General features: G+C 41.4%; 1 protein-coding gene across 2 annotated transcripts in view; it reads left to right on the forward strand.

The window, feature by feature from the left end:
* Window positions 1–17,348, forward strand: part of LOC142007335 (putative N-acetylated-alpha-linked acidic dipeptidase) — a 79,526-nt gene that overhangs the window by 37,271 nt on the left and 24,907 nt on the right. For both annotated transcript variants that reach the window (XM_074983950.1, XM_074983958.1), the window contains exons 6-11: window positions 2,986–3,172; window positions 4,508–4,601; window positions 10,757–10,855; window positions 12,138–12,223; window positions 14,159–14,278; window positions 16,504–16,586. In XM_074983950.1, coding sequence (XP_074840051.1) covers window positions 2,986–3,172; window positions 4,508–4,601; window positions 10,757–10,855; window positions 12,138–12,223; window positions 14,159–14,278; window positions 16,504–16,586 — 669 coding nt within the window. The remainder of the gene's footprint in view (window positions 1–2,985; window positions 3,173–4,507; window positions 4,602–10,756; window positions 10,856–12,137; window positions 12,224–14,158; window positions 14,279–16,503; window positions 16,587–17,348) is intronic.

A 17,348-nucleotide genomic window follows, 5' to 3' on the forward strand; every position in this document is an offset into this window, starting at 1 on the left:
CGTGTCTGGCCGCACTTGGTCGACAGAAGTTTTGTTGGAAGGTATCCTCTGACAGTAACGTCTGTCGAAAGATTGCTCCAGTGTAGACATAGCTTAAGTTGAAGATTATTTGCCACTCTCTTACTATACTGATCTATGTTACCTGCAGCAAAATGAAATCTGTTGTATTTCAAAGCACTATCCATCGGCCACAGTTAAACACTGATTTTATTTTCCAGAAACACAGACATGAAAATCCTTCCCTTTGTCAAAACAGCACAGAGCTTTTCTGCTGCCCCATAAGCCTAAAATAAACAGTTGTTCTTTGACTTCATGTATATGCTCAAACAAATGGAAGATTCAGTAATACATTCTCTTATGATTTCCAGTTCTGACCTCCCTGCCCAGGAGATCTTCTGTGTAAAATTCTCACTTGGCAGCTAACATATCAGATTCCGTTAACACTCCTAAGACTTTTATAGTGTGCACTAAATAGTTTAATAATCAGCTGCTTTGCTGACAGGATACAAACTAGAATTATGTTTGGTATTGTAGTACTACAGGAGTAACGTTTCCGTGCTATTGCACGTATTTCCTGCATAGGCTTCTAAGTAGCACCAAATCCCACATGCACATGCTGTATCCAAACAAGAAAGCAGTCAAGTAGCACTTCAAAGACAAACAAAATGATTTATTAGGTGAGCTTTCGTGGGACAGACCCACTTCTTCAGACCATAGCCAGACCAGAACAGACTCAATATTTAAGGCACAGAGAACCAAAAATAGAAAGCAAGGTTGACAAATCAGAAAATAATTATCAAGGTGAGCAAATCAGGGAGTAGAGGGGCAGAAGGGTGGAGGTGGGGAGTCAAGAATTAGATTAAGCCAAATATGCAAAAGAGCCCCTATAGTGACCCAGAAAATTCCCATCCCGGTTCAAACCACGTGTTAATGTGTCAAATTTGAATATAAAAGAGAGTTCAGCAGCCTCTCTTTCCAAAGTAGTGTGAAAATTCCTCTTCAGCAAGATGCAGACTTTCAGGTCTTTAACAGAATGGCCCACTCCATTAAAGTGCTGGCTGACCAGTTTGTGGATCAGAAGTGTTTTTATGTCTGTTTTGTGCCCATTAACTCTTTGTCTAAGAGAGTTTGAAGTCTGTCCAATATACAAAGCATCTGGGCATTGTTGGCACATGATGGCACATATGATGTTAGTTGAGGAACGTGAGAGTGTGCCCATGATTCTGTGAATAACCTGGTTAGGTCCAATGATGGTATCTCCAGAATAGATATGTTGACAAAGCGGGCAGCGGGCTTTGTTGCAAGGAAAAGTTCCAGGACTGGTGTTCCTGCGGTATAGACTGTGGTTGTTGGTGAGAATCCTAATAAGGTTGGGAGGTTGTCTGTAGGAGAGAACAGGTCTGTCACCTAGGGCCTTCTGGAGTGTGGCATTCGGATTAAGGATGGGTTGTAGGTCTTTAATAATGCGTTGCAGTGGTTTGATTTGGGGGCTGTAGGTAATGACCAGTGGTGTTCTGTTATTGGCTTTTTTGGGCCTGTCTTGGAGTAGCTGGTCTCTGGGTATTCATCTGGCCCTGTCAATTTGCTTTTTTATTTCTCCTGGTGGGTAATTCAGGCTTATGAATATTTGGTAAAGATCTTGTAGTTTTTGGTCTCTGTGAGTAGGATCAGAGCAAATGTGATTGTATGTAAGGGCTTGACTGCAAATGATGGATCTAGTTATGTGTGCAGGATGGAAGCTAGAAGTGTGTAGATAAGTATAGCAGCAACGAAGGGTCCTGTGGCACCTTATAGACTAACAGAAAAGTTTAGAGCATGAGGTTTCGTGAGTTAACTCACTTCTTCATCTGAAGAAGTGAGTTAACTCACGAAAGCTCATGCTCTAAACTTTTCTGTTAGTCTATAAGGTGCCACAGGACCCTTCGTTGCTGCTACAGATCCAGACTAACACGGCTACCCCTCTGATACTAGATAAGTATAGCGATCAGTGGGTTTCTGGTAGAGGGTAGTACCAATCAGGCCATCCTTGATTTGTACTGTAGTGTCCAGGAAATGTATTTCTCGTGTGGAGTAATCAAGGCATAAGTTGATGGTGGGGTGCACTCTCTGAGGCAAAGAGTTAATGGGCACAAAACAGACATAAAAACACGCCTGATCCACAAACTGGTCAGCCAGCGTTTTAGTGGAGTGGGCCATTCTGTTAATGACATAAAAGTCTGCATCTTACTGAAGAGGAATTTTCACAACAGTCTTGAAAGAGAGGCTGCTAAACTCTCTTTTATATTCAAATTCGACACATTAACACGTGGTTTGAACTGGGATGGGAATTTTCTGGGTCACTATAGGGGCTCTTTTGCATACTTGGCTTAATCTAATTCTTGACTCCCCACCCCCCACCTTCTGCCCCTCTATTGTCTGATTTGCTCACCTCAATAATTTTTTTCTGATTCGTCAACCTTGATTACTATTTTTCTTTCTCTGTGCCTTAAATATTGAGTCTGTTCTGGTCTGGCTATGGTCTGAAGAAGTGGGTCTGTCCCACAAAAACTCACCACCTAATAAATTATTTTGTTAGTCTTCAAAGTGCTACTTGACTGCTTTTTTGTTTTGATAGTATATAGACTAGCAGGGCTTTCTCTCTGTTGCTATGGTGTATCCAGTTTCTCAGCAGGATACCAAACCTAAACCACTCAGGTGGGGTCAAGGAGCCTTAAAGTGGGCGTTAATATAATTTAGAGCCCTTAACTGTGTTTGAGTAGTAATACATCAGATTCTGGTCCTAGGACTTGTCACCATTTTCTACCCTCCGTTGAGTTGTCTGAAAGGGGACAGTGCTTTAACTAGTTCCCTGAATGCAAAGAATCAAAGGGTCTATGCTGTGAAGTGCTTGATATCTCCTCTCACTTGTGACAGGGGCCTGGAGAATTCAGGCACTGGTACCAAACTGTCAAGAACTGAATTAAGGAAACAGGATATGTGTTTTAGGTGAAGAATGCTGAGCTGGCTGGTGCCAAGGGAGTAATTCTGTATTCAGACCCTGCTGACTCCTGCGCCGCTGGAGTAGATCCCTTTCCAAATGGCTGGAACCTTCCTGGAGATGGAGCCCAGCGTGGGAATGTGTTAAATCTGAATGGGGCAGGGGATCCTCTCACGCCAGGGTATCCAGCAACAGGTGAGCGACACTGGTAAGAAGCCATTGTTGTGTCCCTAGCTCTCATGAGATCCAGGTGGTCCCAAAGGGAAGGGTCTTAGGAGGAGTGGGAAAAGGTGACAGCATGTTTCTCATTTCTTGGGAGCAGATGTACTCAAACCCACCTGTTGTGGCCATTGCACGGAGGAAGCAGCTTTTGGCTCCTCCTTCACAGAGTGCAGCTGCATGGGTGCCACACGAGGGAGCAAGATGATGTCAGAGGATTCAGAGTGGGCAGCATGGTGCAGTTGAAGCTCAAAGTAGTCTCACTGGGAGAGAACGGTCTGCAGTGGGGAGATAACACTGAGCCTACAACTCAAATGTTCAGCGGCCCAGACACGGGACTGGGAGGGGACATATTGTGCACTGGTACAACCCCAAGCTCACTGAGGCTGGCTGTCAGAGGGCAATGTGCACATGCTCTATGAGGGTGATGTATGTGTTTATAGAGATCAGAGGTGGGAAAAGCACCCCAAAAGTTACTTGAGTAAAAGTGCAGCTTCCGTCACTTCTGAGTACTTGAGTACAATAAAGATGTGCTATGTGTACTTTTACTCTAGCAGTTTTCCAGAGGGGCTCTGGTGACTTGTACTTAAGTACACCCCCACCCCACCCCTGAAAGCAGCTGTACTTTTACTCAAGTAACTTTTGGGGTACTTTTTCCACCTCTGATAGAGATATATGTATTAAAAGTTCTCTCTCTTCCCCTTCATTTCTGCACATTAGGGGCAGCCTTAGCTCACCTGCATAATCCCCATGGTGGATAGGGGTGGGGGTCAGCTCTGCAAAGCTTGGTCTGTTTCCCCTTTGGCCACTGGGCCCTTTGATGGTGCAGCACTCTGTAGTGCTGTTTGTTGCCATTTCTCCTCTTGGCCCTACTGTTGCACCTCTCAGAGCAGTAGAAAAGGATAGTGGTGGTGAGAAAGTAGGTGATTAGCCACCATCTGAGCACTAGATCCAATGATACTTTCTGCATGAAAGCCCTGTCTGCTTTTATTCCTGGCAAGGGTCCCTCCTACTCCTATGTTAAGGAAATCCTTCTCTCCACCATCTGACAAAAGAACCATGTTCAGAAATGGTTTACAAATGTGGAATTTTGCACACACAACAAATTGGGGATGCAAGGTTGTGGACACCCAAGGAGAGTGAGTTGAGGCCTCTCTGAAACTGTGTTTTTTCCATGCGGAGCACAGTGTTCTTGTGGAAATGTCTGCCTCGTTTTTAGGACATCAGAGTAATTATTCTTTATTTCAGTATAGAGCTGTGCTATGTGTTGTAAAAGACATATAAAAACAAACACCAGTCTTCTACCTCCAGAGTATGCCTATCGATACGAGGAAGCCAGCGCTGTAGGTCTTCCGAAGCTTCCAGTCCATCCCATTGGCTACAATGATGCTGAAAAATTATTACGGTAAGTAAATGGAAGACCAGGGGAAACTTTCTTAGAATGTCTTGTGAAATCTATGGAGGTAATTGAAAGACAAAGATAAAATGATTCACACCATTCCTCTGGCACATTTACTAACGGAGTTGAACATTATGGAAATATCAAAGAAAAAAACATAAGAAAGCCTTTTATTAGATTAGTCACATTGAGGTAGCCATGTTAGTCTGTATCTTCACAAACGAAAAAGCAGTGCTGTAGCACTTAAAGCACTCTGGAGACACCATCACTGGACCTAACCATGTCAGTTACACAATCGGGGCTCATATTCCTGTACATCCACTAATATTATGTACACCATCATGTGCCATCAGTGCCCCTCTGCTACATATATTGGACAAATTGCATAATCGCTTCACCAAAGAATGAATTAACACGAATCAGACATTAGAAACCTGAATACACAGAAACCCATCAGTGAGCATTTCATGGGAGCAGGCCATAGCATTAAAGACCTGAAAATCTGCATCTTAAAACAAATAGACTAACACCAGATTACAAAGGTAGACATCTGAACTTGAGTTTATTCTCAACGTCGTTATTTAGTGCCTAGGTCTCAATAGAGACAGCAATTACCTTACACATTACAAGGACAGTTTCCCCATCTTTGATATTCGTAGGGATCGCAGGCACGTCACTTAATAGACACTTACAGTAAGTAATCTTCTTCCTCTTCCCTCTCTTCAGCCTCCCTTTTGGCCTACATAGCTGATTTGTCAGTTTTCATTTCATTTTTTTCCATCTTGCCATTAAATTCCCATTCATCGTCATCAATAACTGTGGGCTCATCACCTGTTGGTGTCTGATGCCTCTCTCACTATTTCCTTCCATCTTTCCCTGTTCAGTGTGGAGTGACTAAGTTTCTGTAGACTACCTCTGCACCAACCTACTACATCATCTGTCCATTCTCTGTGAGGTCTGCCTCTCCTATTCGAACCATCCATTATGCCGAATACTATGGTCTTGATTTTTCATTCATCGTTCATTTTGCAAATATGTCCAAATAGTTGTAGCTTCCATTTTATAACCTTCTGCAGCAGGTTCTCTTTCAGCGGTATCTTCCTATATAATTCCTCATTGGTGACCTTCTGCATCCATCCTATTCTCAGAATCTTTCTGTAACAACTCCTTTCGAACACCAATATTCTTCTTTTAGAATCTTTCGTTATCACCATATCTCACATCCGTACAACACGCTGCTGAATACACACGTTTTCAGGATGCCCAGCTTTGTTCTTAAGCTCGTTGCTTTGCTTTTCCAGATCTTATCCATCACCTTCAAACTCACTCTTGCTTTTGCTATTCTAGTCGCTATTTCCTTCTTACAGTCTAGATCGTACATTATGTTGCTCCCCAGATATGTGAACTTCTCTACATTTTCTAGTTGAATACCATCCACACTGATCTTCCTTCCTATTTCCTTATCTCCAAATACCATTGTTTTTGTTTTATCGATATTCATAATCAGTCCGTACCTCTTCCCTTCTTCGTTTAACACCTGCACCATTTTCGCTAGCTTCTCCTCATCTTCCTCAATGATAACTGTATCATCCGCGAACCTCAAGTTGTTAATTCTTTTCCCGTGCACAGATATCCCTTCTACCTCTTCCTTGATCTAATCTGAAGACATGGGTCTGTCCCACAAAAGCTCATCACCAAATAAATTATTTTTTGTCTTTAAAGTGCTACATGACTGCTTTTTTGTTTTATTTTGTGTTATTTTGTTTTATTAGATTTTTAGTGTATGTTGGATATGTGCCCAGAGCATTTTAAATAAATCTATATAAATAAATGTTTTATCAAAGCTGTAAAAGGTACCTTAATAAGTAATTAAAGTTTAATAATTAGCAGAGCTGTCAAGTCACCTGCTTTTGGAAGGTGGTATCCCTAAGTCAACCTTTTCCCTTTGAAACATTTACCACTTGCGTCTGGAGGATGGGTAAGCATCTGTGCACCATCCAAACATTGCTAGGTGCAGGCATGCTTGTACAGTGCATTAAATCAGCTGAAGATGAAATTGTGCTAACAAGCCAAAATGTGAACCCAGTGTTCTTCTAGCATTTCTCCTTCATTCAGCAAAATTCTCACCTTTTTGTAAGGAATGACTCATCTCTTGTTAGTTTCCAGACAGAACCTATCGTACTCTGTGTGCACTTACACAGTCAGAGCTAGTGGCAATTGAATTCCTTGTTTATTCAAATAATTCTCCAGGACATTCATTCATTTGCCCTGAGGCCAGGTCCCAGGGTGAGTTTAACTGTCAGCTTTTACTTTTAGATTTTGGTAGGATGTGCCGTATTATTATTATTTAATGTTACATTATTTAATATTGGTGATGATAATGCTCAGAGTCTGATAGTGCTGTGTATTGTACTAACAAGCCCCAAGCCACAAACACACACAAGTAATTTTATGTACATTAAAAACCCCGTTGAAGCCTGTTTACTCACATAAACTGGCTCATATTTGCAAGCATATTTAGGATCAGAGCAATAAAGATCAACAAAATCCATGTTGCAAAGAGCTTATGTTGTATGTATAATAAGTCTGAGTACCTGTCTTTCCTACAAGTTTTATGAAAATTAATTTGTGAGCTGTAGGTCTCAGTCCTTTTAGTATAATAGCTTCCAACATGGTTGTACATCAGAGATCATTCAAGTGAGCAGCAGCGAAAGGGACACTCTGTGCTTGTACAAGTTCTTTGGTCTTTTCTTTCTTCTATTTCCCTGCTCTGCAAAAGGTTTTTTTCCACCCTTTCCCTTCCCTCCCCCTTCTTGCTGAAATCCTTATGTAAGCCAGAATAAGCTTGTGTTCAGTCTTGAGAACAAGAAGGTCAAAGATTACATTGACAAATACCTTGGCAAGAGTATTTGAAAAAATTAGAGTGTAAGGGAGCCCTGGAGGTAAAGTTGCATGCTCCCTTCCTCCTCCCCTCCCACCCTGCCCCATTTAGCTCTAGTCCTTGGGTGTGTGGTGTACCATAATGGAAGCATGAAAACACATTTTAAAAAAAAAACAAACTTTTTGAATCAGGAACATAAACTTCTCTTTTTATTGCCTTCTCTGTTGAATAAGTATCTAACAGAGCATTGACTTTCAATGGGATATAGGCTCCAAAGTCACATTACTGCTTTTGAAAATCCCACACTTTTATTTTTCACTTTTGTACTTTGTACCTCAGGTGGACATCAATTTGTTGATATAATAGTTTATTTTGTCTAGTAACATGTAAAACAGTTCCTGGCTCCTGAAAGGGAATCTGCTACATATTTGATCTTTACATCTGCTATACAATGTTAAAAGCTACAAAAATCCAGAATTTTTGGCAATTCCAGGTAATGGGCATGATATTGCCAATCTCAGGTTTACATATAATTTGTTTATAACTTGTCTTTGCATTTATTTTAGGCATTCTTCCTGCCCCTAGCTACATGTGCATATATTTCTCTGAAGCAAATAGGAGCTGTCTGTCAGCCTAAGAGGGTACAGTTAGGCCCTCTTTGGATGAAGTTAGAACTCAGACTGCCTAGCTTTTACTGAAAAGATCCTAGTATAAGCATGTGTTTCAGGCCAACCTCCTAAGGAATACTGTATTCCCAAATCACTTTCTCACAAAATGTTATGCCTAGTTTATGAAAAAATTATTTGGGTTTGAAACTTTCTTTTTATGATTGATGACCCAGTTAGTAGTTGCCAATGTAACATAAATAGTCATTTGCTTTTAATTGTGTCTGAGTCGTACATAAGGACTGTGGAAAGTGGCGATGGTGATTGAATGACAGGACAATGTGGAGGCAGCAAGAAGAACATGCAGAGAATTTGGAAGTGGGTGTAGAGTAAGTGGAGGTTTGAGACAAGGAGATCCAATATCACCCAGTATCTTCAGCATGCCTCTAGAAAGAGTGATGGACAAAATCAAGGAAGAGGTAGAAGGGATATCTGTGCACGGAATAAGAATTAACAACTTGAGACTCATAGATGATATAGTTATCATTGAAGAAAATGAGGAGAAGCTAGTGAAAATGGTGCAGTTTCTAAACTAAGAAGGGAAGTGGTATGGACTGATTATGAACATTGATAAAACAAAAACAACGCTATTTGGAGATGAGGAAATAGAAAGGAAGATCATTGTAGGTGGGATCAAACTAGAGAACGTAGAGAAGTTCACATATCTGGGGGGCCAACATAACATACGATCTAGACTGTAAGAAGGAAATAGTGACTAGAATAGCAAAAGCAAGAGCAAGTTTCAAGGTGATGGACAAGATCTGGAAAAGCAAAGTGATTAGCTTAGGGATGAAGCTGAGCATTTTGAAACTGCATGTATTCAGCAGCATGTTGTACAGATGTGAGACATGGATGATAAAGAAAGATACAAAGAGAAGAATATTAGTGTTCGAGGGGAGTTGTTAGAGAAAGATCCTGAGAATAAGTTGGATGCAGAATATCACCAACGAGGAATTATATAGGAAGATACAGCCGAAAGAGAACTTACTGCAGAAGGTTATACAATGCAAATTACAGCTATTTGGACATATTCTCAGAATGAATGATGAATGGAAAATCAAGACCCTGGTATTCGGCATAATGGACTGTTTGAATAGGAGAGGCAGACCCCACAGAGATTTGGTAGATAATATAGTAGATTGGTGTGGAGCTGGTCTACAGAAACTAAGCCACTCTGCACTAGGCAGGGAAAGATGGAAGGAAATAGTGAGAGAGGTAACCGACACCAATCGGCACTGAGCCCATGGTTGATGATGATGAGTTGTAAATATCTTGAGGGTTGGTTTTGAAAACATAAAGGAAACATATGCCATCACAGACACTTGGTTCTTATTTTCATGTAAATCTTGAAAGTTTAGAATGCCTAGTTCTGCTGATTTATAAAACAAACACATTTTCTATAGATTTTCACATTTAACACACTCTTGGGCATAAAGCATATGCTTAATATCTTTGCTGAATATAGATGAACTTATACAGATGTTTACAATAAAGCACACACTTAAGTGTTATGCTGATTTGGGGCCAGAATGCAAAAATTGGGGCTGCCTTCTGGCATTCATAGACTCTGACGATCATCCCAATTCTTATTTGCACTTAACAAAATATACCAGTAATACAAAAATGAGGTTTGGATTCTGCAAAGGCATTTTCTCACACAGACTGCTATGCAGGCATTGATTTTTATTGACTTAATTGAGGGCTTTAGTTTGTTCACGATTTAGAATGATGGGTATTAGTCCACGTTTTTTATTTTCAAGACCCTAGCAGGTTTTAGTTTTAAAAAAACCACCTCTTACCATTTGTCACAAGTCTGTGTTAATCACTGAAATGTGGTTTAAATTTCAGTTGTATTGCTGACGGGTCAGCTTTGTGTACCCAACATTGATGCAAATACACAGAGCTGTGTATTTACAGTGGTGATGCCTGAGGTATATCCTTCACACCAAGTGGCAAGACTTTGGCCCAAATGAGGAGCTTTGGAACAGAGCAGGACAAGATCCAATTGCCACTGAAATCAAGAGAAGAAAGTAAGGATGGCTAGGCCACACTGTCAGAAAACCATCATCCAACATAGTCTGTCAAGCTCTCATATGGAACCTGCACAGAAAACACAAAACAAAAAAGCAGTCCAGTAGCACTTCAAAGACTAACAAGAATGAAGAACTCAGACAACATGGAGAAGGCCAACCGAGATTGAAGGACAACAACCGGGGTACATCTGGAGCCAGCTAGAAGTTTTGTCCCAAGGCAGAGTGAAGAGGAGGAGACTTGTAGTTGACCTATGCTCCACTTGGAGTACAAGGCATAAGTAGTAGTAGTAGTAGTAGTAACTGAGAACAGGATCTAAACTGTAGGCAGAGGTGCAAGTAAAGATCCCTTGGAGCATCCAATTCAGTTCCTTTCCATTTTAGAAACCTATTCAATACACTTTCAGATACAGTTTAGTTGGTAAGGTTTTTGAGAAAGTGCTGCTTTATTCTCCAGCATTCATACAACTCTTGGCAAAGTGAGGGATCGGGGGATGGGGAGGAGTGTCTTGCTTCATCACTGGAGTTCCTGGGCACTCTCACTTATGCATATAATAAACAATAAAAACAATATTTTTGTAACAGTCACATGGGAGGAACTGCCCCACCAGACAGCAGCTGGAAAGGAAGCCTGAATGTGTCTTACAACATTGGGCCTGGTTTCATAAACAATTACTCTACAAGGTCAGTTTTTCATTACGTAATGCAAGTTTTAATAGCTAGGGAAATATGACAACAGTTGGTGAAATCTTTGAACTCAAGCTCTCCATGTTTTTCCTTGGCCTCAAGCTGTATGACCTCGTTTCTGGGCTAAAGTGAACTCAAAGCAAAACATCAGCTGATTATCACCTGATTTGGATGCAAATCCATACATTGCTCAAGGTCCAAGCAAATTGCGGCCCAAATTCATTTGAAAGGGTTCCAGATCTTAGCAAACTCTTTGATCAATCCAAGCTCAGTCAAAGTCCTCACAAGGCAAGTTCCACTCAGGTCTACTTTGAGCTAAACTGTCTTCAGCTTTGGGACAGCTTACTGCATCATATAAAATAGGGAAGATATTAACTCATGACTATGGCTATGACTGAGGCCAAGTGATCTAGTGAATTACAGCCAACAGCTAGAATCCACATGAATCCTGGTAAATGAGTGAACAAAAGACATTTTTGTGTTATAAGTTAAAATGTCTCTTGTTGTTTTGGGACCTGGTGCCCCACTACCTCCTGCCTTTGAGGTTCAGTTGAGCACAGAGGGGTTACCCTGGAGTTACACTGGCTAAATGAGAAATCAACAGGTCACCTGATCCAGGGACTGGGGCGTCCAGGACAGGGCCAGCAAAGGGGGCAGTTGCCCTGGTCTTGGTGATCAAAAGAGCCTGGGCTCCTGGTCCCTTTATATCAACAGTGAAGCCACATGTGGCGCATTCCAGGCAGCGCAGAAGAGCAGGCGGGGGTGGGGGCTAGGTCTCACCCCTTCCACCTGAATCCCGTCCCTTCCACGAATGTAGATCCAGGTTCCCCATACCTTGCTCAGGGGCCTGGCAATTCTCTTGGTTCCCCTGCAGCCTCTGGGTATTTAATAAAGTATTTATAAAACGCATTATTTTCCTTTTTTCCCTTCCAACTTTTAAAATGCCTGCTAACAGAACATCCTTTTAAGTTCAGAGCGTTTTAATTTATTACCAGTATGGATCATAGTGCCAACCAGTACAAATATCAGGTTACCAAGAGGACTCAAACAGTGGGATTAGATAACTTTCTAGATCCAGACTGTGTCTTGAATTTCAATACTATAAATCTGAAGCAACATCCCTGGACTCCTTCCAGATTTGTTGAACTAAGAACAAAATTCAGCCTCTCACCTCTTGCTGTAAACAATGTATTTCACATCTCATCTAATTTTAAGCATATAACGTTTTACTAAGTAATCTGATGAGTTGTTTCTTTTAATTTGCTTTTCAATGCATTAGGAAGGTGAAAATGCACATTCATAGTAGCAATAAAGTGACAAGAATTTACAATGTGATTGGTACCATCCGAGGAGCAATAGAACCAGGTAAAGCCATTTGTCTTATAAATTACCTGTGGGTGCAGTGAACTGCAGGTGCACCTCATAAAGCATAGTAATTGCAAAGGAAGAATGAAAAAGACAGTTTTCTGTATAGTCTACTAGGTGAGCACGCCTGTTCATATACATTGGGGATTCCCTGCAGCAGCACAGTTTAGCTTATGTCAGCACTTTCAGTCTAAAACTGATTTTCCACAGGGAGTATAACCTACACATAAATATTTGCTTCCAGGCAAAGAATACTGCAGGTACATTCTGTGGATTTTTTTAATGGGAGAATTGTGGAAGCGAAATAATTAATGGTAGCTTTGATCTTTCTGAGTCTGAAAAGACAGTCATGCTTTTGCCATGAAATCACTTCACCACCTAATGACCGACATGTTATATATTGTGGCATCTTTTATCCAGCATGATCTGAAAGTCCCTAAACTGTTTTACAACTATTTATTGGGAATTAAGATCACTTCATCTGCAACCACCGTACAGACATTTCTGGGCTGAATCACAATTATAACAACATCCAGCAAAGACAGCAGGATATTTGTTATGCCATATCATGTGAGCTACCTCTTCCATAGTGACTTAGACTCCTTGCAATGAGTAACCATCACCTAGGGGAAGAAAATATTACTTCACTGTCTTTAACACGAGTTAAGAATACTCATGATGCAAACGTGGTGCAAGTGGGCCAGTAGGGCATGGTACGCCATACCAGCAAATAATTTTTATTTGATACGGCGTACTGGGAAGCCTCCGTGCTGGCCACCCCTCCATTAGCTGCTGCACCCTTTTATCCAGGGCTGAGGTCTGGGAGTGGGGTGGGACTGGGAGGACTACAACAGCCAGAGGAGCTGCCTGCATTCTGCGTCTTTCTCCACTGTCCATCCCAACAGGGGAAGGAACAGAACAACCAGCCACAGTGCTCAGCCCTGTAAACAGACACAACAGTTCTATAGAGGAGCATGGGGCAGGGCTGTCAGTTCTGTTCCCTTCGCTGCTTCCCTTCCTAACAGGGAAAGGCCGAGAACTGCCAGCTCTGCACCCCTACTCCCAGCCCTGTACACAGAGACATGGCAGCTCTGTGCAGAGGCAGGAGGTGAGGCTGGGGAGTTCTCCTTTCCCTGCTAGGAGGGACACCGGGGAAAGGAGTAGAACTACCAGCAGCTCTTCCAGATTCTATGTCAACCCAGTCCTGCTTCCCCTCAGGTAAAGTTGGATAGGGAGGGAGGGAAGGAGGAGAACTTGGGGGTCTCAGCCTTGGGGTGGGGCAGAGTCCCATGGGGAAGTCATGTGGCCTCTGCTCTTAGCTAGAGTGCCCTCCCTACTCCCCAGCAGGTAAGAGCTCTCGTTTACTTGTACCACTGATACTGGGCCAGTTCTGACCAGCAAACGCACACTAATAAGATGTATGATGGAACAACTTCATAGTCAAGGATTTAAGGAGGGATTTGAAAGAGAATAATTAGAACAAATAGAAACCCAGAAGTTTTGGGTTTTGATACGGCTTTTAAATTTGTGCAGTTTTATTTTAAATGGTGGTGGTTTGTACAGTTCTTGTTAGTTTGCTCAGGTGATTTGACTAAACTTCAGGCAAAGACGGGGCACAGATAATCAAAAGCCCAAATGAAGAATATTTTGGAAAACTGTGCACATCAGAAAACTTGGATTTATAATGGCAACAGTTTAAAACATTTAAGACTTAATTTGTAGCTAATTATAGTATCTGTTATAAACAGCTCTTGGGTTTTTTCTCTGGAGATTTATAGTGGCTGTTTCCATTACGCCACATGTGAAGTAAACTGTTAAAGTGGTATGTGTTCATTGTCTGGAAACCTACAGAGAATTCGTAGCTATTCTCCATTGACACTATTACTGCAGGAAAGAGATCCTTTAAATAGACTCCTCCCCAGTTAATTTCTCCAGACAGATACGTCATCCTGGGAGGCCACCGTGACTCCTGGGTCTTTGGTGGAATTGATCCACAAAGCGGGGCAGCTGTGGTTCATGAGATTGTGCGAAGTTATGGGCAATTGAAGAAGGAAGGTACGTGACTAACGAATAAATCAAACAAAACCATTTACTGATTCTATTTAAAAGTAGGGGTCAAATTTCTGTACTCAGATGCACTTACTGTCTTAGTGGGACTTAAGCCTGTACTTAAAGTTAAGTACAGGCTTAAGTGCTGTGCTAAATCAAGGTTTTAGTTCCTGATATTTGGAATTGGTGGTCATCTCTTCACTTATCTATTACAGATACTTCAGAGGCCCTTATGGTATCCAAAGGTATCATCCATAGCATGTCAGCCCCATTACAATCCACAAAACTGGTTCTCAGCTTCCACTTTACTCTGTAGGTGCCTGAAATTGCTCAGGGCCTACGTTTTTGCTTATTGGCATGCACGCTGCAGCCTGTACCTGGGTCCCTATCTCCTACCTAAGCCTCAGAATGAGTCACAAACCAGAGAGGTCAGGCATTCAGCTGCCTAAGTTGTGCAGGAGTCTGAGCTAAAAGACATGCTCTATGTTGTCATACCTGAGTCTCTTTGTGGACCTTAGCCTATGTGCCTTGCTCTTTTATAGTGCGGTAAATTTGATCTGGTGAGGAATTAGAGCATCTAAATATAGAAATGACTGAACTTTTACATAGTAGTTTTCATCTTTTCAGTGCTTTTTAATCTCCATTAACTTAACTATAATTAGTTAATAAAATCATTGATGTTATGGCACCCTTTGTCTCCAAGATTACGATGGGTATGGGAGGTTTCATCTGGGGAAGAAAATCAGGCAATGTGGGACATATGGGAAAATAAGGCTACATCTACACTACCATAGAAAATCAACCTAAGGTACACAACTCCAGCTATGTGAATAATATAGCGTGAGTCAATGTACCTTAGGCTAAGTTACTGCGGGCGTCTACACCTCAAGGGCCTGGACAGGAGAAACTCTTCCACTGACTTTCCTTACTCTTCTCATCCACTGCAAAGTAACTGGGTGACCAGAGAGCAATCTCCAGTCAATTTGGCAGGACTTCATTAGACCCTCTAAACCAATTACTGTTGGATCGATCTCAAAGTGTTGATTCCCTCCGTAGCATAGGTGTAGTCATAATATGACCTATCGGGTAACTGGTTAAAATTCTATGGTCTTTGATACGCAAGAGGTCAGATTAGATCATCTTCTGGCTTTAAAAATCTACAGAATTATGCCATAACAGACTGAGCAAGCATGTGAGAAGACAACGTTTATAACTTCCAAATCTTTTAAATGTACATTACTGTGAAACCAATGTGAATAGGACCTGGAATACATACAGGGATACACAGAGATAAAATTAGTAGGAGATGAGTTTAAAAGTTTATACAGGGATAAAATTAGTAGGAGATCAGTTTAAAATTACAAAGTTCCTAGTTATACTCAGATATGGTGAGGAACATCAGCACTATTGAAAGTCAGCCACCAGAACAAATGGGGTCTCCTTTTATTGCATCTGAAATCCTGGAGACAGAAGTCCTGACATAACCCGAACACTGTGGTACTGTAGCTTTCTTTGCCCAGCCACAGCATTTAAAACCTGTTCAAGGTTAATTTTGTTTCCTTCATTGCCTAGTTACAGAACATATTAGGAGACAATGTTTAGTGAAGCCAAGCAGGACGGGGAGTAATAGTAATGACATGAAGGAGAGCTTTGATAAAGCAGATACATCTAAAAACACATTGCAATATACCCAGCTCCAGTTTACCAGGGCTCCAGGTCACATACCAAGCTTTTTGGAGCTTTGTTTAGAGGTGGCTGTATGAAAATCACACATGGGATTCCTCAATATTTGAGAGTTGGTGTTTGGGAGAAGGGTTGGGGAAGACACTTTTGGCACTGGATATGGAACAAGTACTGGAATGTACATTCTCATTAAAGAGGACAATAATTTAATATCTGTATGAAGTGGAGCTGGTTGTAAAAAATCAAACTACTTCTGCAAAATTTCTTCCTCGGTTGTCTGCCAAAATGCAGAATTTAGGAAAATGTCAATCACCTCAGATATTCAGCAAAGACAGACATCTATATCAGGCTTAATGCTGCAAACCAGAAGTAAAATTACAAAAGCATTTGTTGGTAAATTCCCCACTTGTGCTTTTGCACCACACATTCTTGCAAATGAGGCCAAAGTGTTGTTGCACATTGTAAGATTTATTTCTAGTTTGGTATGTAAGCATAGTGTATTTCTCTGGAGTAATTCTCCTGGTGCTTTACATCATATATTCTTGTAGGATGGAGGCCTAGAAGAACAATGGTATTTGCAAGCTGGGATGCAGAGGAATTTGGCTTGCTCGGATCTACAGAGTGGGCTGAGGTAAAGCAAGAATAAGTGATCGCAGAAAGTTCTGCAAAATGGCTGATCTTTCCCCTGCTTTTTGGAACCTGCTCCAGTGGAGTGTGTTTATATACACACACACACACATGAGCGAGAGTGTCCAAAGTTATATTGCCAGCAACGTGCAAGTAATAACCCTTCCCCAGAGCACAGTACATTATTCTGGGCTTTAGCAATGAGCAACCTCAGTGTGAATTTCATCTAAAGAGACCACATGTCCTATTTACTGTTTGACCAAAATAACTGTTCTAAATTCCAAAACAAATGTCTGAGAATATACCAGCCTATAGGTAGTGACCCTGCCACATGGAGGTACTGGGCTTGATTCTCCTGTGATACCAATTTTAAATAAGTGTAAGTCCACTGACTTCCATAGAGCTGCTTGGGATTTACTGCAGTAAGCGAAATCAGAATGAGGTCTGCTGTTTTGATTGCTGCTTGTGAAGAATGACTTCTGCCCTGTACTTTCTGATCTATACTGAGGAGGGAAATATCCAGTGTTCTAAATCCATCTGCATTAATAATATTCAGAATCAAGGATGGTGTGTCTCTTCACAGCCACTTAGAGGGAGACTTTAAAAGTATCCACAAGGTCAAACTAAGGCCATTCTAACTCAAATCACTTCAAAGGCATATAAATTTTGCCCTGCGTCTCCTTTTAAGTCTGTGAAATATGACAGGCTTGCTATTTTATCATCCACAGCTTTGCTTGCTGTAAAATCTTCCTCTTCCATCTTGGAT

The sequence above is a fragment of the Carettochelys insculpta genome, chromosome 1 (genome assembly GCF_033958435.1).
Source record: "Carettochelys insculpta isolate YL-2023 chromosome 1, ASM3395843v1, whole genome shotgun sequence".
Taxonomy (NCBI): Eukaryota; Metazoa; Chordata; order Testudines; family Carettochelyidae; genus Carettochelys; species Carettochelys insculpta.